The sequence below is a fragment of the Petromyzon marinus genome, chromosome 60 (genome assembly GCF_048934315.1).
Source record: "Petromyzon marinus isolate PM22_M1 ecotype Great Lakes invasive population chromosome 60, UKy_Petmar_22M1.pri1.0, whole genome shotgun sequence".
Lineage (NCBI taxonomy): Eukaryota > Metazoa > Chordata > Hyperoartia > Petromyzontiformes > Petromyzontidae > Petromyzon > Petromyzon marinus.
In genome coordinates this window covers 1,328,217-1,348,278 of record NC_133726.1, presented here as the reverse complement: position 1 = coordinate 1,348,278, position 20,062 = coordinate 1,328,217, and the positions used below count along the sequence as shown (strand labels likewise).

Here is a 20,062-nt window from a genome sequence, read left to right as displayed (position 1 = left end):
AGAAAACCACGAACCAGTGCGACGAGTGCCGTGCGGCTATTGAATGCGCAACTAATTTATAAAACGATCTAAATTGCGCAAGACAAAGATATTTTATACCATAACTAGCTGTGCCCGGCCACGCGTTGCTGTGACTCAGTCTGGTTAAATGGAAAATGAAGACAAAGAGAAAGCGCACGTTTCTACAATATTTAATTTCACAATGCTTGTGGGTATACAATATTTTTTGTTGTTCCATTGCCTGTGTAGATATAGAGATCGTCTGGTTTTGCCGACTCTAGAACACGCAACATATAATTGTCCATGTGAGAAGCAATCCGTGGTCTAGATCTAAACCGCACAATTCTAAAGATTGGCCCTGAGCTTTGTTGATGGTGATTGCAAACGCCAATCGAATTGGGAACTGCAATCTCTTAAATTGAAATGGCATATCCGTTGGAATCATAGGAATGCGAGGAATGAGGACATCTTCACCTTTGAAAGGTCCTGTCAAGATTGTTGCTTCAATGACTTCGCTCATTAATTTTTTTTTACTGCAAGCCACGTGCCGTTGCAAAGCTTTGGCTGGTTGATATTTCGCAACATGATAATTGTCACGCCGATTTTCAACTGCAGTGCGTGCGGTGGCATCCCTGGCAGATCGAGTGAATTCAAAAATTTCTGTTGGATAATTAACCGCTTCATCTGCTTCCACAACAGTGTCGACGGACTTGTGTATGTGACTGCCTCGCTTCGAATGTTAGACCGAATAATATTAAGTTTCTTAGACGTCTTTGTTCTTGGCCGCAAGAATAATAGCTCGTTCGCTCAGCCAATCGTGATTCTTATAATTGGTTTGAATATTGGGAAATACTTTTTCAACCAATTCTTGTTATGACGTCACTAAATTGCAGAAGTTACGAGGCAATGAAATTCGTCCTGAGGTCAGATCAACCGGCACCTTTCTGTTCCCAACTTCCAGCGATTGATGTAACGTCACACGAAATAATTAAATCGAAATGAAAATAAATCGAAATCGATGAAAATTCAATTTAACAATGCAATCGGAAACATTGAAATGGAAGCGTAAAATTGGAAATTTGGGAAATCGTAAAAGGATCGTAAATCTGAAACATTGAAATGGAATCGTAAAATATTTAGTATAGCGTGTGTTGCTTTTACGTCCAACAGATGGCGCTGTTTTTTTTTAAAAAGCATATTTTTACCTGTCACAGGTGTGACATCTATATAATAGTAGGTATATAAAACCATAGTAGGTATATATAAACATGCGTGTATTCGAATGCAACGTTGTGTCAAAATTTCAAAGCAGTCGGTGAAGAGCTTTCGGAGATTTAAAATTTTGAACAAACGAACATTTACATTTGTATTTATATATAAATATATAAGATAAGATAGAGGTTTTTTTTGGGGGGGGGGGTTGTACCGTGGATAAATATATAAATGTTGTGTCATTAAATCCGCCACCGACCGACACAGCCAACCGGTAAGGGTTCGTCACTGGAGAGCCAAGCTACAACACTTTACAATCCGAGTACGACGTTTCGCAGGTAATTACAACCAGCTTCGTCAGGCGACGGCCACATGTTGGATAATTTTTGCTTCCGTCAAGAGTGGAACAATTCAAGCGGTGACGTCACAACGGGGGGGGGGGGGGCGCCGTAGAGGAACCGGATCCGCGAGGAGGCCCGAGGATCCGGTTCCGGCGCAGTCGTGACAATGGCGGCCTCCATGCTGAGGCGTGCGGACCGCGCCTCGTGCAGGCTTCTCACACTTCGCCTCTCTCCTCCTCACGCCGACATCTCCCTCCCCCTGCGGCTCCTCGCGCGGGGTCTCGCTGCCTCCTCCTCCTCCCCCTCCTCCTCGAGTACCGGCGGCGGCGGCGGCGGCAGCAGCAGCAAGAGGAAGTCGCCTTTTCGTAAAGGTGACGGTAGCTCGCGCCAAGGCCGTCACGATCACCATCACCATGATCTATTGTAATTGTTATTATTGTTATTTGCAAACTAAATAAGTGTTTTGCAGTGCGCGCCTTCCCATAGTTGCCCCCAAACACGAACAATTAAAATTGATTTTTTTTACACATCCCATCAAGCGGCACTTCTGGACATCTGTCAAAAAAAGAGATGTATAGCTCCAAATGAAGTTTAAAGAGATGTATAGCTCATCGGATTCCTCCACGACAGAGATTCTGCAATGAGCGTATTACAGTTGCACGCATTCCCATAGTTGTCCGGAAACATGCGAACAATTAACAATTACACATCCCATCAGCGGCACGGCCCCGTCTGAGTGAATTGCTAAATTTGAGCAGCATTTGTTCAAATGCAAAAACATCTCCTAAACGGAGGTTGGTCACAATCACCACCTTCATCAGCAGAGTCATCATGCTGCCTATGTAGCTTCAGCATATGTGATAGGAGCTGTACTACCCGGCTTCGTCCGGGACCAGGATTCACCACGCTCGCCGCCTTTGTCTCCCTAGTGGCGATGTTCACACAGCAGAGCAGTTACTCGTTTGATGCTGAGTCGACCTCGGGGAGGCCCAGGACCGGTAAAAATAATCGTCACCGGTGGTGGCCGTGAGCGGGAATCGAACTCGGGTCGCCGGGTTCGTAGCGCAGCGTAGCGCTAACCGCTACACTACAATGCGTTACCCTTCCACACACACACAGACACACAGATTACACACACAGACAGCACGCTAACCGCTATACTACAATGCGTCACGTGACAGATTTGACGTCACAGCTCATTTGCCGTGCAAAAAATAAATGCATTATTGAGCTCCCCCCCCAAAAAAAAACCAAAAGTCTATTTGTATAATTTTTGCATGGTGTACAGTCTGGAAAGTACCCACATGGCAAATTTCAAGTTTGTTGCATGTCGGGAAGTACGCTGAACATTTTGAACAGACACACATTCACAACTTTGCCTTTTATATATATGGAGATAGATCGTGCGTGGTTCACCCATGAAAGAATCGGCCGAATGCTGCTATGGTTTTCAAAGTAAGGGGGCACCGATTTCCGTGAGTGATGGCTGGGTGTGATTGCTGTGCGTTTCCCAATTTCGTTGTTTAACGGGAATTTGAAGAATAAAAAGTTGGTGAATTTGACACCGTGACACCGATACGCAGTGGCTTACTCTTTTGCAATTACTGTCACGCGTAGTTATGGAACGCCTTGCCACGTGAAATCAAGGCAATCAGAGTCGGTAGATATATTTTAAGTCTGCTTTGAAAACCCATCTCTTTAAAGTGACCTTACCGCGTTAGTTTGGTCGGCTGCCCTGGTTCTGTTTTTGTTTTATTCTGATTTTCATGCAGGATGGAATACGCGTTATACATTTTAATTATTCAGTCTGTTATGGTAATTACCCACCGCAGTATTAACCAGGGCAGCCGCGGGACTAGAACCTCTGAAGCAAGTGGCAAACGCTCTTTCTCTGGGTTATATCAACGCCCCAAATGCTTAGTGCCTCTGTTATTGGTGAGGTTGTAGCTGTCATAGATGACTGTTGCTGTTCATGTTGTTTATGTGTGTTTATGTTGAACTTCTTTCGCACCGTACGTTGCCAACCGTGCTAATCGGAGGTGCGGGGGAAGGACAACAAACTATGTGGTGCGCCACAGTGGCTAGGATATGTTAACTACCTCGCCTGGTATGCAGGAGGTCGTGCGTTCGATCCCGACCCTGACTCCTGTATGTGTGGAGTTTGCATGTCTCTCTCTCCCTGCGGTCGTGTGGATTGTTCCCCGCATCCTCTGGTTTTTTCCCCTCCACATTTAGAAACGTGCGTTCAGAGTATTTTGCTATACATTTCCGCATGACTGATTCCATTGTTGATAATGCTATTGTTGTTGTTGATGTGTGGGAGCAGGTGGGGAGGGATCTTACAAAGGAGTACGCCAGCCAGAGAAATGGAGGCTCAGGATAGAGGTGCGGTATACCAAGCACGGATCCTTGTACACCACTGTTCTTCATTGCAAGGACCACGTGCCACTGGTGGGCCCTGGTGGCCTTTAGTGCGGTCCCTGACGTGCCGTCCCTGACGTGTGCGGTCCCCCGACAAGACACAAAGAGTGAAAACACACCCCCCCCCCCCCCCGTCCCTCATCATCGTGCTGTCCAAACACGCAATGGTTTTGAATGTTGTGGTGGCCCTCACACTGGTGATGTCTTATCGGCGAAAGTGGCCCCCCTCTGAAAATGAGTGAAGAACGCCGTCTTACTCTGTTCATCATCACAAGCCAGCGGTCTTACTCTGTTCATCATCACAAGCCAGCGGTCGGCAACAAAAATAATAAGTAGAGGCATTTTTTTCGAATTCGGTAAAAAAAACTCTGTTTCAAGAGCCGCAATGCAATGTGAATAACGTAACGAAGCTTGCCTTAGAGACCCACAATGCAACGTGAATAACGTCATGAAGCATGTCTTAGAGACCCAGAATGCAATGTGAATAACGTCACGAAGCTTGTCTTAGAGACCCACAACGCAACGTGAATAACGTCATGAAGCTTGTCTTAGAGACCCACAATGCAATGTGAATAACGTCACGAAGCTTGTCTTAGAGACCCACAATGCAATGTGAATAACGTAACGAAGCTTGCCTTAGAGACCCACAACGCAACGTGAATAACGTCATGAAGCTTGTCTTAGAGACCCACAATGCAATGTGAATAACGTCACGAAGCTTGTCTTAGAGACCCACAATGCAATGTGAATAACGTAACGAAGCTTGCCTTAGAGACCCACAATGCAACGTGAATAACGTCATGAAGCATGTCTTAGAGACCCAGAATGCAATGTGAATAACGTCACGAAGCTTGTCTTAGAGACCCACAATGCAACGTGAATAACGTCATGAAGCTTGTCTTAGAGACCCACAATGCAATGTGAATAACGTCACGAAGCTTGTCTTAGAGACCCACAATGCAATGTGAATAACGTCATGAAGCTTGTCTTAGAGACCCACAATGCAACGTGAATAACGTCATGAAGCTTGTCTTAGAGACCCACAATGCAATGTGAATAACGTCACGAAGCTTGTCTTAGAGACCCACAATGCAATGTGAATAACGTCATGAAGCTTTTCTTAGAGACCCACAATGCAATGTGAATAACGTCATGAAGCATATCTTAGAGACCCACAATGCAATGTGAATAACGTCATGAAGCATGTCTTAGAGACCCACAATGCAATGTGAATAACGTCACGAAGCTTGTCTTAGAGACCCACAATGCAGTGTGAATAACGTCACGAAGCTTGTCTTAGAGACCCACAATGCAATGTGAATAACGTCACGAAGCTTGTCTTAGAGACCCACAATGCAATGTGAATAACAGCACGAAGCTTGTCTTAGAGACCCACAATGCAATGTTACTAACGTCATGAAGCTTGTCTTAGAGACCCACAGTGCCATGTGAATAACGTCATGAAGCATGTCTTAGAGACCCACAATGCAATGTGAATAACGTCACGAAGCTTGCCTTAGAGACCCACAATGCAATGTGAATAACGTCATGAAGCTTGTCTTAGAGACCCACAATGCAGTGTGAATAACGTCACGAAGCTTGTCTTAGAGAGCCACAATGCAACGTGAATAACGTCATGAAGCTTGTCTTAGAGACCCACAATGCAATGTGAATAACGGCACGAAGCTTGTCTTAGCTGCATACGGCTTTGGAGCAGCAGCTGGCCATCTCCTCTTATAAGCCATGACCAACACTGCTTAATGAAGGCTTCCCCCGCACTGCGTTGATTATGGTGATTGTTCGACCGTACCTGACTACGCTGGTTGGTGCGTGTTGAGTGAAAGAGATACCCAGCACCAGTTCACGTGTATCACTCGCCACTCAGAATTGGAATATTTATTTTCTCTGGAGGAGTAATCCGATAAGCTATAAAGCTATTTTATTTCACAGATGTCCAGTAGGGGGCGGGTCAAAACATTGCAACAACAAACAATACGAAAAGACGATCGTGCGACATATAGGAAAGGTAAGCAAACCACGGCAAAACAATATGCACAAATAAAACTGAACTATTTTATTTTACCAGAGAAAGCCCACCGAGCCATCAGCTTCTTTTTCAGAAGCGACTCCGCCACAAATGATAGCTCAACGAAGTGGCTCGCCGTCACGTGCAAATGTGTCGAAGCCAGCTGAAGTGTGGTGGTGACTAAGTACAAAAATCGATGCAGCGAGGTAAGGACGTCGAAACAAATGACGGGTCGTGATGACGACGATGATGACGACGACGATGATACTCGAGTGTTTGTGTTCATGGTGCGGCGTGTGAATCGCTCCCGCCATTCTTCCCCGCACACGCCCGGTGCACGGCAGCGTCAATGAATCCATCCCTGTTTGGAATGTTCGTGGCGGGAGTCTTTAATCCCTTTGCGCAATGTTCCGTGTGACAGAATTCTACGCTGCGGAGCGAGAGAATGAAGCCAGACCAGGACTGGAGCAATGTCTACGCCACGGCCGCCTCCTTCAAGCCGGCCGCCGTGCCCCTGCCTCTCCGCATGGGATACCCGCTGCGGAACGCGGCTCCCCCGGACAAGTGGGGGAACCTGGAGCTCATCAAAGTGAGCAATTGAGGGACCGATTGAGACCTCGTTTCTTTCAAACTGATTTTTGTGTGTTTGGTTTGTCGTCCTACCCCCCGCACCTCCGATTAGCCCGGTTGGCTATGTGTGGTGCAAAAGAAATTCAACTTACATACACTTTGATAGTGGCATTGTCTTTGAGCTGTGTAGCGCCTTTAGGCGTCATGTGGTCTAGCACCAATTAAGACGAGGTTCAAAAGAAAGCCGTCTCTGGTGTGGACCAATCAGTTTCAAGGACGGTGCATCGTATATTATCAGGGTATGTTTTTTGTTTGCATTTTGACCACAAGTATTGTGGTTAATGCAGTAACATGATTCCTTGTAAAAAGGTTTCAGTTTTGTTGCCAGAAAAAAGGGGGAAAACCCTATTATTATATTTTGGTACTGGCAAAGGAGGTCTAATGAAACAAATTATTTACATTATTAACCATTCAAGTTTGGGTTAGCATTTAGTTAGCATTATGTATATATCTTTGAATAACTGTACACATGGTTAAATGTATGCCACGTCATTTAAGCGCCAAATGACTACAAATCCTTACCCATGTGTTACAGGTCGCCAATTTTTTGCATCTTACCCCACCGGCCATCGAGAAACATTGTGCCGCCCTGAAAGGTAAGGTGTGGGTTAATCGACGTCCTCATCCGCAGTCATCACCATTATCAGCCGTCATCATCATCAGCCGTCATCATCATCAGCCGTCATCATCATCAGCCGTCATCATCGGTCAATTCACTGGTAGATTATTGCTTTTACTGGTAGGAACCTCCTGGTTACTACACCAGCAGCCCACAGGGGTATATTGTGTCCGTCCATCCTGCATCCAAAAATGGGAGGGGTGGGGCTGGGTGGAGAGGGCTGGGTGGGGATTGGCTGGGTGGGGAGGGGAGGGTGGGGAGGGGCTGGGTGGGGAGGGGAGGGTGGGGACGGTGGGGAGGGGCTGGGTGGGGAGGGGAGGGTGGGGAGGGGCTGGGTGGGGACGGTGGGGAGGGGCTGGGTGGGGCTGGGTGGGGGGTGGGAGGGGTGGGGCTGGATGGGGAGGGGCTGGTCACCCCGTGGTGCCCTTATAAAACTCAACGTTTAACCTACTCACGCCGGCTTGTGCCCGCCCTCACAGTCGGGCATATTGTGCTGAATACACCACGTGGTGGTGCCGCCGTTGACCCTGGCCATTGACCGAGCAACCCAACGTTCCTACCAGCTCCCTCCGCAGGAGAATGTGTTTTAAGTCGTCACCATCACACTACGATGGTGCTGCTGAAGCAGTAATAAATTGGCCACGTTTTTTTTCATCACAAGACGCCCCTTATTAACCCTTTCCCGTCCACGTACGTCACCGGAAAGGGACCGGAAGAAAAACTTGAATAAAATAACTTTATTGATACAATTAACGCCGAGCCGCTCGCGAGTTCCGAGATTCGGCAGTGACCGGAACGCCGACGGTGTAAAACTAGCGGACGTCTCGGAACGGGAAAGCGTTCATTGGCTGTGTCGGGCGGAGGAGGGGTGTACGGCAAAACGTTTACCTTCCGCGGGCGATCTGACCCAGCAAAAATCGACCGCGATCTACAATCGCTGTATTCGGTGGTGGGAATCGATCGCTCTTTGGCTTACCGGCGAGCCGAAACGATAACGGGCGGTGCGTTAAAACAGCTCGTACGCGGCGGCGGTCCCTTTGGTCGTGTCGGGCGATGGCGGCGGGGTGGTGGGGGGGGTCTTGACGGCCCGAATTGGCTCGGACCGCTACTACGTGGCCTAACCCATCGTGACCTATCGTGATATCGTGCTGTGGAAACTCGCTACTTGTTCCGAGTGAATTTTGGCAAAACGTTCCCGTCTGTTTCATCCTTCTCCCCCCTCCTCCTCCTCCTCCTCTCCCATTGTCGCCCCGGGGCAGAGTTTTGCACGGAGTGGCCGGCCGGGCTCGACTCGGACGAGAAGTGTGAGGAGTACTTCCCCCTGGAGGTGCAGAGCACGGACTACGTGTCAGCAGGGCCCTCGCTACGCAACGCCAACGCCCGCATCGTCAACCTCTCCGTGAGCTCCCGCAAGTCGTGCATTTTAAAGCGAGCCCGCGGCGGTGACACCTCGCCCCTCGCGGCAACAGGGGCCTAGGGTTCGATTTCCTGACTCCCTTGCACCTTTCCGTGCGGAGTTCGTGTGTTCTCCTCCTGTTCTCGACGGCGTGCCGCGTACATCACCCGAGTGGGATCGGAAGTAAAAGGCCGTGCGGGAGCGCGCGTGGCACAGTTTGGCGCCGGTAGAGTGCGGTCGCTACGGTCACCGCAGCGTCTTTAGATTACAGCGGTCGCTACGCCTCTACGAATAAAATGGCCGCTGAACCGCTCGCGCGTTCCTCGGCTCAGCGGTCAACGGGGGACCCCCCACCGACCCCGCGACTTGGAGACGTCTCGGAACCCGGGAAAAAGGTTTAAGCCGAGGCTGGCGGCACGCCAGGGCGAATCCCGGAGATCGTTCCACGTTGAAACGGCAGCAGCAGATCTCTGTGCCTGAGCGAGAGCTCGTGCGTGGCGCCTCAACTCTTTTGTTTTTGGCAGCGAAGAGCGGAGTCATTGCTGGAGTAATTTTTATTTTTAATGATAATAAAAAAAATTTGTATTTAAAAAGAGTAAAACCCCTCTTAACGAGAGCACCCTTGTTAACGACTAATCGCTTAACAACGGACCTCCATATAGCCCAATGTGTAGTGTATAGTGTAGTGTATAGTGTCGTGTAGTATATAGCAGTGTAGTGTATAGTAGTGTAGTGTACAGTGAGGGAAAAAAGTATTTGATCCCCTGCTGATTTTGTACGTTTGCCCACTGACAAAGAAATGATCAGTCTATAATTTTAATGGTAGGTTTATTTGAACAGTGAGAGACAGAATAACAACAAAAACATCCAGAAAAACGCATGTCAAAATTTTTATGAATTGATTTGCATTTTAATGAGGGAAATAAGTATTTGACCCCTCTGCAAAACATGACTTAGTACTTGGTGACAAAACCCTTGTTGGCAATCACAGAGGTCAGAGTTTCTTGTAGTTGGCCACCAGGTTTGCACACATCTCAGGAGGGATTTTGTCCCACTCCTCTTTGCAGATCTTCTCCAAATCATTAAGGTTTCGAGGCTGACGTTTGGCAACTCGAACCTTCAGCTCCCTCCACAGATTTTCTATGGGATTAAGGTCTGGAGACTGGCTAGGCTACTCCAGGACCTTAATGTGCTTCTTCTTGAGCCACTCCTTTGTTGCCTTGGCCATGTGTTTTGGGTCATTGTCATGCTGGAATACCCATCCACGACCCATTTTCAATGCCCTGGCTGAGGGAAGGAGGTTCTCACCCAAGATTTGACGGTACATGGCCCCGTCCATCGTCCCTTTGATGCGGTGAAGTTGTCCTGTCCCCTTAGCAGAAAAACACCCCCAAAGCATAATGTTTCCACCTCCATGTTTGACGGTGGGGATGGTGTTGTTGGGGTCATAGGCAGCATTCCTCCTCCTCCAAACACGGCGAGTTGAGTTGATGCCAAAGAGCTCCATTTTGGTCTCATCTGACCACAACACTTTCACCCAGTTGTCCTCTGAATCATTCAGATGTTCATTGGCAAACTTCAGACGGGCATGTATATGTGCTTTCTTGAGCAGGGGGACCTTGCGGGCGCTGCAGGATTTCAGTCCTTCACGGCGTAGTGTGTTACCAATTGTTTTCTTGGTAACTATGGTCCCAGCTGCCTTGAGATCATTGACAAGATCCTCCCGTGTAGTTCTGGGCTGATTCCTCACCGTTCTCATGATCATTGCAACTCCACAAGGTGAGATCTTGCATGGAGCTCCAGGCCGAGGGAAATTGACAGTTCTTTTGTGTTTCTTCCATTTGCGAATAATCACACCAACTGTTGTCACCTTATCTCCAAGCTGCTTGCCAATGGTCTTGTAGCCCATTCCAGCCTTGTATAGGTCTACAATCTTGTCCCTGACATCCTTGGAGAGCTTTTTGGTCTTGGCCATGGTGGAGAGTTTGGAATCTGATTGATTGATTGCTTCTGTGGACAGGTGTCTTTTATACAGGTAACAAGCTGAGATTAGGAGCACTCCCTTTAAAAGTGTGCTCCTAGTCTCAGCTCATTACCTGTATAAAAGACACCTGGGAGCCAGAAATCTTTCTGATTGAGAGGGGGTCAAATACTTATTTCCCTCATTAAAATGCAAATCAATTTATAACTTTTTTGATATGCGTCAAAAATGTTATAAATTGCGTTTTTCTGGATTTTTGTTATTCTGTCTCTCACTGTTCAAATAAACCTACCATTAAAATTATAGACTGATCATTTCTTTGTCAGTGGGCAAACATACAAAATCAGCAGGGGATCAAATACTTTTTTCCCTTACTTTATAGTAGTGTAGTGTATATTAGTGTAGTGTATACTAGTGTTGTGTTTATAGTAGTGTAGTGTGTATAGCAGTGTAGTGTATATAGTAGTGTATAGTGTAGTGTATAGTAGTGTAGTGTGTAGTGTATAGTAGTGTAGTGTATAGTAGTGCTGTGTTTATAGTAGTGTAGTGTGTATAGTAGTGCTGTGTTTATAGTAGTGTAGTGTGTATAGTAGTGTAGCGCATAGTAGTGTATAGCAGTGTAGTGTATAGTGTAATGTATCGTAGTGTTGTGTTTGTAGTAGTGTAGTGTATATAGTAGTGTAGTGTGTATAGTGTAGAGTAGTGTATAGTGTAGTGTATAGTAGTGTAGTGTATATAGTAGTGTAGTGTGTATAGTGTAGTGTAGTATATAGCAGTGTAGTGTATAGTAGTGTAGTGTATAGCAGTGTAGTGTATAGTAGTGTAGTGTGTATAGTTGTGTAGTGTATATAGTCGTGTAGTGTGTATAGTAGTGTAGTGTGTATAGTAGTGTTGTGTGTATAGTAGTGTAGTTTGTATAGTAGTGTAGTGTGTATAGTGGTGTAGTGTGTATGGTAGTGTAGTGTATAGTAGTGTAGTGCGTATAGTAGTGTTGTGTGTATAGTAGTGTAGTGTGTATAGTAGTGTAGTGTGTATAGGAGTGTAGTGTCTATAGTAGTGTAGTGTGTATAGTAGTGTAGTGTGTATAGTAGTGTAGTGTATAGTAGTGTTGTGTGTATAGTAGTGTAGTGTGTATAGTAGTGTAGTGTGTATAGTGGTGTAGTGTGTATAGTAGTGTAGTTTGTATAGTAGTGTAGTGTGTATAGTGGTGTAGTGTGTATAGTAGTGTAGTGTCGATAGTAGTGTAGTGTGTATAGTAGTGTAGTGTATATAGTCGTGTAGTGTGTATAGTAGTGTAGTGTCGATAGTAGTGTAGTGTGTATAGTAGTGTTGTGTGTATAGTAGTGTAGTTTGTATAGTAGTGTAGTGTGTATAGTAGTGTAGTGTGTATAGTAGTGTATAGTAGTGTTGTGTGTATAGTAGTGTTGCTTGTATAGTAGTGTAGTGTGTATAGTAGTGTAGTGTCGATAGTAGTGTAGTGTGTATAGTGGTGTAGTGTGTATAGTGGTGTAGTGTGTATAGTGGTGTAGTGTATAGTAGTGTTGTGTGTATAGTAGTGTAGTGTGTATAGTAGTGTATAGTAGTGTTGTGTGTATAGTAGTGTTGCTTGTATAGTAGTGTAGTGTGTATAGTAGTGTAGTGTCGATAGTAGTGTAGTGTGTATAGTGGTGTAGTGTGTATAGTGGTGTAGTGTGTATAGTGGTGTAGTGTATAGTAGTGTTGTGTGTATAGTAGTGTTGTGTGTATAGTAGTGTAGTGTCGATAGTAGTGTAGTGTATAGTGATGTTGTGTGTATAGTAGTGTAGTGTATAGTGGTGTAGTGTGTATAGTGGTGTAGTGTATAGTAGTGTTGTGTGTATAGTAGTGTTGTGTGTATAGTGGTGTAGTGTGTATAGTGGTGTAGTGTATAGTAGTGTTGTGTGTATAGTAGTGTTGTGTGTATAGTGGTGTTGTGTGTATAGTGGTGTAGTGTATAGTGATGTTGTGTGTATAGTAGTGTAGTGTATAGTGGTGTAGTGTATATAGTGGTGCTGTGTGTATAGTAGTGTAGAGTGTATGGTTGTGTCGTGTATAGTAGTGTAGTGTGTATAGTAGTGTTGTGTGTATAGTAGTGTAGTGTGTATAGTAGTGTAGTGTGTATAGTAGCGTAGTGTGTATAGTAGCGTAGTGTGTATAGTAGCGTAGTGTATATAGTAGTGTAGTGTATACAGTAGTGTAGTGTATATAGTATAGTGTGACGGGCATCTTTCGAGCCCAATGTGTTCACTTACTGACCATTCCCCTTTTAACGACGGGCTGTTGTCGGTATATATTCATGAATGCGTTTATTATTACAATGAGCCAAGAATGTCTGTGTTTGTGTGTAACGTGCGTGACGTCACTCCACATGCCGCACCCCCCGCCCCACCCCCAGTCATTAATATTCATGAGCGGGTGGATTTTGACACTTACGCTGAATGAGGTCGAGCAGAAAGTTAATTTTTGTTTTGCAAATTCGCTTTAAGTTTGACGTTTATTTAAAGTGAAGTGTATTTGGTGTCTTTATTTCTAACAATACTTTAGACGAAAGGTAAGTCTAATTTAAGCTTCTACATTATAGTAAAATAGACATTTCTCAGTGATTTTTCCAGATATTGTATCGAATTCCAATTTATTTCAACCCCAGCGACCGAAAGCAGAAGATACTAAAGTATCAGAGCTGTGAATTTGAACAAATTGAAGGTCAGTTACATACAGTGCTACAGTGAAATGCAGTGAAGCGTTTGATGACTTTGTTTCGTGCCAGATTCACTGCCATTAAATTTACACACGATACAATTATACTGTGCTCAATTTATTTGTAAATATTACAACTTCCATTCCGAGGATGGGCAAACAAGCTAGTTAATTAATGTTTACCTACAATAGCATGTGTTCATAATGTTGTTAGTATCTTTACGTGTTAATATCCATTGTTCAAATATTATAAAGTACATTTTTTGGGTGAAAAAGGATCACTTTCGATGCCATCGGAAGGAACTTAGCCATTAACGTGTATTTACTATACTCGCTTAACGACCAAATCACTTAACGACCGGTTTCGTGGAACCAAAAACCGTCGTTACGAAGGGTTCCACTCTATTTATATTTTAAATATACAGTAAAACCTTGGATTGCGAGCATAATTCGTTCCGGAAACGTGTTTGCAATCCAAAGCACCCTGTATATCAAAGCACTCGTATATCAGTTGTGATCAGGTGACGCTCGGCAGTACAAAGCGTGTACACGTTACACTACTCGTATTGCTGAGACCCTCGCTCGTTCATCAAATTAATGCTTATTTACAAATTTTGCTCGTCTTGCAAAACACTCGCAGACCCAGTTACTCGCGATCCCGAGGTTTTGCCGTATTGCTTTAAACACACCGGTGTGTCCTGGTGCCGCACACGCTCCCCTCGGCACGCGTGCAGCTGGCTCGGACGTCTGCAGCGTCTGCGTGTCGTCTCCGCGATTTAAATTCGCAGGTCCGGCTGTCCAGCCTCAAGTTGGACGACCACGCGAGAAGGAAGCTCGTCAAGCTGGTGGGAGACCGTTACGACAAGGCGACCGACGTTCTCGCCATCAGGACGGAGAGGTTCGTGGCGACGACACCGCGCCGGACAGCCGCTGTGATGTGACGCGCCGCGCGCTCTCTCGTCTCCCCCCGCCGCCCTCCTCCTCTTTCTCGAACACAGATGGACTCGTCCACCTGAACAAACTGCCAAATCGCTCTCCGTGGTGCTGTGACGTTAAAAAAAAAATGACCGCCACTTTTTTTTCAAGTTTTCTTGCCGTGGTTTTCACACCTGATGGCGATTGCTTGTGTTGCGGTCGAAACGTCGTGAGGATTTTATTGTTTTTTTATTATTTTGTTGCTTCCCTTCTACGTGGTGACTTTACCAAAAGAACCAAGAATATATATACCGTATGTATTTATTAATTACAATACTGTATTGCACAGTGAAATGTAAAGTAAAAAAACAAGGTAAATTCTTAGCCTACCTATATGAACTGCAATTTCGTAGAAAGTTTTTTTTCAGGAAACAATCCTATCTGCTATAAAAAAAACTTTTAACGTGCATTGAACGTAACCCTAACATGAAATCGCTAAAGCTACGTATCATACACGCATTGAACGTATGGTAACGTATCATATTCAAGATTCTGTCCATCGTCTGCATACTTGAATGATGTCAGGTTGTTGATGGCTACATTAACTTAGTTGTCGGAAGAGGAGGATGGCGATGATCAAGTTACAGTATCGTACCTTGCAGTACGCTGCTGCGTTTGCCTGCCGTGCGAAATTTTAAATATTTCACAATTTTTGTCGTATCGCTGTCGCCATCGTCAGATCGAAATATCGTAAGCGGGGGACCATCGTTAGTCGGGGGCCGTCGTAAGTCGGGGGCCGTCCTAAGTCGGGGACCATCGTAAGTCGGGGACCATCGTTAGTCGGGGACCATCGTAAGTCGGGGACTATCTGTATATAAGAAAAGGAGAGGTAAGCTAAAGCACAATGAGCTATTGACTTTGTTTATAAACGACCTGGCTATCACAAACGATAGTTCAACGAAGTGGCTTATCTTAATGTGGAAATTTATAGCAGCAGCCAAATACTCTAGACACCTGATTTTTTAAAATTCCAAATGTGGAGGGAAAAACCGGAGGACTCGGAGAAAAATCCACACGACCGCGCGTGTCCTTGCGTCGCCAACCCACGGTGAGGGAGGCTCAGCAGCAGCAGGGGCAGCAGCAGCAGCAGGGGCAGCAGCAGCAGCAGGGGCAGCAGCAGCAGCAGGATGCTAGAAACTTGACGAAAGGATTGGGTAAGCAACTTGCAGGTTAGGAATAGGATGTCGGTGTAATTTCGGAAGAGGTTGTGATGGGTGGGACACTGACTTACCTGTACGGTCAAAATGATGTCTGTAACATGCGGAGGCAAGCACTACAGTGAGGGAAAAAAGGTATTTGATCCCCTGCTGATTTTGTACGTTTGCCCACTGACAAAGAAATGATCAGTCTATAATTTTCATGGTAGGTTTATTTGAACAGTGAGAGACAGAATAACAACAACAAAATCCAGAAAAATGCATGTCAAAAATGTTATGAATTGATTTGCATTTTAATGAGGGAAATAAGTATTTGACCCCTCTGCAAAACATGACTTAGTACTTGGTGGCAAAGCCCTTGTTGGCAAGGGCTTTGCCACCAAGTACTAAGTCATGCACGCATCTCAGGAGGGATTTTGTCCCACTCCTCTTTGCAGATCTTCTCCAAGTCATTAAGGTTTCGAGGCTGACGTTTGGCAACTCGAACCTTCAGCTCTCTCCACAGAATTTCTATGGGATTAAGGTCTGGAGACTGGCTAGGCCACTCTAGGACCTTAATGTGCTTCTTCTTAAGCCACTCCTTTGTTGCCTTGGCCGTGTGTTTTCGGTCATTGTCATGCTGGAATACCCATCCACGACCCATTTTCAATGCCCTGGCTGAGGGAAGGAGGTTCTCACCCAAGATTTGACGGTACATGGCCCCGTCCATTTGATGCGGTGAAGTTGTCCTGTCCCCTTAGCAGAAAAACACCCTCAAAGCATAATGTTTCTTGGGGTCATAGGCAGCATTCCTCCTCCTCCAAACACGGCGAGTTGAGTTGATGCCAAAGAGCTCCATTTTGGTCTCATCTGACCACAACACTTTCACCCAGTTGTCCTCTGAATCATTCAGATGTTCATTGGCAAACTTCAGACGGGCATGTGTATGTGCTTTCTTGAGCAGGGGGACCTTGCGGGCGCTGCAGGATTTCAGTCCTTCACGGCGTAGTGTGTTACCAATTATTTTCTTGGTGACTATGGTCCCAGCTGCCTTGAGATCATTGACAAGATCCTCCCGTGTAGTTCTGGGCTGATTCCTCACCGTTCTCGTGATCATTGCAACTCCACGAGGTGAGATCTTGCATGGAGCTCCAGGCCGAGGGAGATTGACAGTTCTTTTGTGTTTCTTTCATTTGCGAATAATCGCACCAACTGTTGTCACCTCACCAAGCTGCTTGGCAATGGTCTTGTAGCCCATTCCAGTCTTGTGTAGGTCTACAATATTGTCCCTGACATCCTTGGAGAGCTCTTTGGTCTTGGCCATGGTGGAGAGTTTGGAATCTGATTGATTGCTTCTGTGGACAGGTATCTTTTATACAGGTAACAAGCTGAGATTAGGAGCACTCCCTTTAAGAGTGTGCTCCTAAACTCAGCTCGTTACCTGTATTAAAGACACTTGGGAGCCAAAAATCTTTCTGATTGAGAGGGGGTCAAATACTTATTTCCCTCATTAAAATGCAAATCAATTTATAACATTTTTGACATGCGTTTTTCTGGATTTTCTTGTTATTCTGTCTCTCGCTGTTCAAATAAACCTACCATTAAAATTATAGACTGATCGTTTCTTTGTCAGTGGGCAAACGTACAAAATCAGCAGGGGATCAAATACTTTTTTCCCTCACTGTACTTAATAATTTGGACTTGGAAGCGCGCGTAATCACGTCCTTACCCCCTGTTATTGTTTTTTAGGTGTCCGGTTCGGAAACAGAACCACGACTACGCAATGTATCTTTTGACCATCCTCTACTATGAATCTTGTGTAAGTATCCAGGCGACAGGGCTTCTACGTTGGATTATTACCCGCTGGCCAAACCAATCAAATCAATTGCGAATCATAGCATTGGCTCCAAAATCATGCGCACGCAGTGATGATAATAGTGCTCATGTTTTAGCTTTGAATGCCCGCGCGGTCTTCAATTTACTCAGCCGGCTTTGCGCGTAGCGATCATCTCCCCCTACGGACATCTTTTACCGATTTTACAGGATACGTGCCGAATCACCGTGTCCCGCACAGGGACAGCTGCCAGTGGGGGTGCCCTAGACATGACAACATAGCAGCAATCATCGCCTCCTACTGGCAGAGTAATGTACTGATTGCAGGCCAAATTTCCGAGTCACCGTGTGCCGCACAGGGACGGCTGCCACTCTGGGGTTGCCCTTTTAAACGCGTTGAGATGGTGATGTGAGTTGCTTCTCCACGTGCCAAGCGCTCCCGAAACGCCACTTCGATGTAAACAAGGGGCGGCTGTATCAGAATCACTGGGAGCTGTGCTCTTTCTTTTAAATGTTAATTGAAAACTCGCTTCTTTCGAACTGCTTTTTGTATTTAGTTTTGTTGTTCCCCCCACAATGCACATGGGCACAGTTGGTTATGTACGGTGCGAAAGGCGTTCAACATTCATAATATACCATCACCACCTTATCATCACCATCACCACATCATCAAGCCACTGGAGCCATGCACTTCTAAATCGAGATTGAAAACTTTTCTTTAGAACTGTTTTTTTGTGTTCACTCGGTTGTCCTTCCCCCTGCGCCACCAATTAGCACGGTTGGCTGCGTAGAGTTCAACACCTGCATACGTGCGTACATACGCACGTGCCTGTTTATTCTGACCTTCAGAAAGTGGAGCCGTGGGAGGCCGAGAAGACGGACGCCGATCAGGAGGAGTACGTGTGGGAGAAGAGCCCTTCCGAGCGCAACCTGGCCGAACTGCTGTCGCGAATTCGGCAGTCGCGTGGCAAAGCGGAGGAGGAGGAGGAGGCGCCGAGCGACCCACGGCTCCCAATGCCGAACGACGTGGAGAGCTACAGGAAGACGGTGACGGAGCTCAAGAACCTGGGCGACACGGAGGACAGGATCGCGGCCTACAAGGATTCCGTGAAGAGGCTCCTGCGGCTGAGGGCTCAGTAGTCGCGAGTGACGGTCTGTCGTCCGACAACGCGACAGCGTTTTGCGTTCCTGAAAGGAACGGCGCGTGATTGGAAAGCATCGCGTCGTGATGAATAATATACATTGTAGGGTAAAGGCACGGGTCCGCGAGAACATGTGGTACCTGAGGGCGCGTGGGTAGCATCTAGAAGTATCCAGCAGCATCCCGCCTTGTGCGGTGCTACGCTGCTTACTCGTGCGACTTAGTTCTGTTCACTTCGCATCCACGTTATAAACGATGTGTTCCCTGCTACAATCATCGCATTATATATCCCGATTCGCGTTATGAATGCAGCGGCCTCTGGTCGCTGCAGGGGTCACGTAAACCCTTTGACGACGTGTACCAATGGAAAACGTTTGATTCTTACGCACGCGATTCCAGTCCCGTGTAACGTGCGCTTGATAGTTGATAAGAACTGGCGGCATCCTTGCTACAGCTCTGCTACGCGTACCACGTTGTGTACGTGAATGGTTTATTATTTGTGCAAGAACGATGCTTGCAATTGCAAGGTAGAGAATGCATTTACGTTCGCTGGAGCGATTAAACTTTTGACTGAAGACGTTTGATTCATTTCCTTGGCGTTCGTCTGTGGTTCACTCTGAATGGCCTCCAATCCAAAACAAACCTCTCCCTTTCAACACAATTGGCATTGGCAGGAATTGAGGCTTACAGATAAACACGAATGTTTTAAGGGGATCGTATAACAAACAAAAACACGACAACCATGACTTAATCTTTGGGTCTTTCGGTAAAGTCACGTAGATAGGTTCAAAGAAAATAAAATAATAATAAAAACTACGACGTTTCGATCGCAACACAAGCGTTTGTCATCAGGAACGGTTGTGTTGAGATCGAAACGTAGTAATTTTTTCTTATATTTTGTTATTTTCTTTGAACCTATCTACGTGACTTTACCGAAAGACCCAAAGAATATGAATTCCTGCAGCCACGAAAGCTTTAAGTCAACCATTACTTATTGGAAGTCAGAAGTAGTTTTGTGATATCTCCATAATTTCGTCTTCTATTATAGCGACGTCGCTTTTTTTCCCTTTAAAATTTGGGTTAACAACCCCTCCTCCCATCTCTGCTGTATTTTCGTTACACGATTGAACGTCTCCCAAAGGAAGATGGCTGCCGTCTCGGTCTCTTCCCTAAGGAAGATGGCCACTATCTAGTTCTGTACCCTAAGTAAGATGGCCACCGTTGCGCTCTCCCCTAAGATGACACCATCTCATTCTCCCTAAGTAAGATGAACACCGTTTCAGTCTCCCCTAAGGAAAGATGGCCATAGCCTCGCTCTGCCCTAAGTAAGATGGCCACTGCCTCACTCTCCCGAAGTAAGATGAGCACCATCTCAGTCCCCTGAGTAAGATGGCCACCGTCTCGTTCTTTTCCCAAAGTAAGATGGCCACCGTTTCACTCTACCCTAAGTAAACTGGCTGCTGTCTCACGCGCCCTAAGTAAGCTGGCTGCTGTCTCACTCGCCCTAAGTAAGATGGCCACCATCTTACTTTCCCCTGAGTAAGATGGCCACCGTGTCATTCTCTTCCCGAAGTAAGATGGCCACCGTTTCACTCTCCCCCTAAGTAAGATGGCCACCGTTTCACTCTCCCCTAAG

The 20,062-nt window shown here is 46.0% G+C and overlaps 1 protein-coding gene across 1 annotated transcript; it reads left to right on the top strand.

Moving 5' to 3' along the window:
• Nucleotides 1-1,678: 1,678 nt before the first annotated feature.
• MRPS35 (mitochondrial ribosomal protein S35) lies at nucleotides 1,679-19,001 on the top strand. Its single transcript, XM_032976638.2, has 8 exons — nucleotides 1,679-1,924; nucleotides 3,880-3,938; nucleotides 6,422-6,589; nucleotides 7,166-7,226; nucleotides 8,509-8,648; nucleotides 14,130-14,239; nucleotides 17,202-17,271; nucleotides 18,135-19,001. The coding sequence occupies exons 1-8, from the start codon at nucleotides 1,720-1,722 to the stop codon at nucleotides 18,423-18,425; spliced, it is 1,104 nt and encodes a 367-aa protein (XP_032832529.2). The 5' UTR covers nucleotides 1,679-1,719; the 3' UTR covers nucleotides 18,426-19,001.
• Nucleotides 19,002-20,062: the final 1,061 nt, after the last annotated feature.

Excerpts from the sequence above, each read along its gene's own strand:
- MRPS35 (XM_032976638.2), top strand. The coding sequence starts at position 1,720 with ATGGCGGCCTCCATGCTGAGGCGTGCGGACCGCGCCTCGTGCAGGCTT. Across the intron at positions 1,925-3,879 it reads GAAGTCGCCTTTTCGTAAAG|GTGGGGAGGGATCTTACAAA; the intron begins GTGACGGTAGCT and ends GTGTGGGAGCAG. Across the intron at positions 14,240-17,201 it reads CTCGCCATCAGGACGGAGAG|GTGTCCGGTTCGGAAACAGA; the intron begins GTTCGTGGCGAC and ends ATTGTTTTTTAG.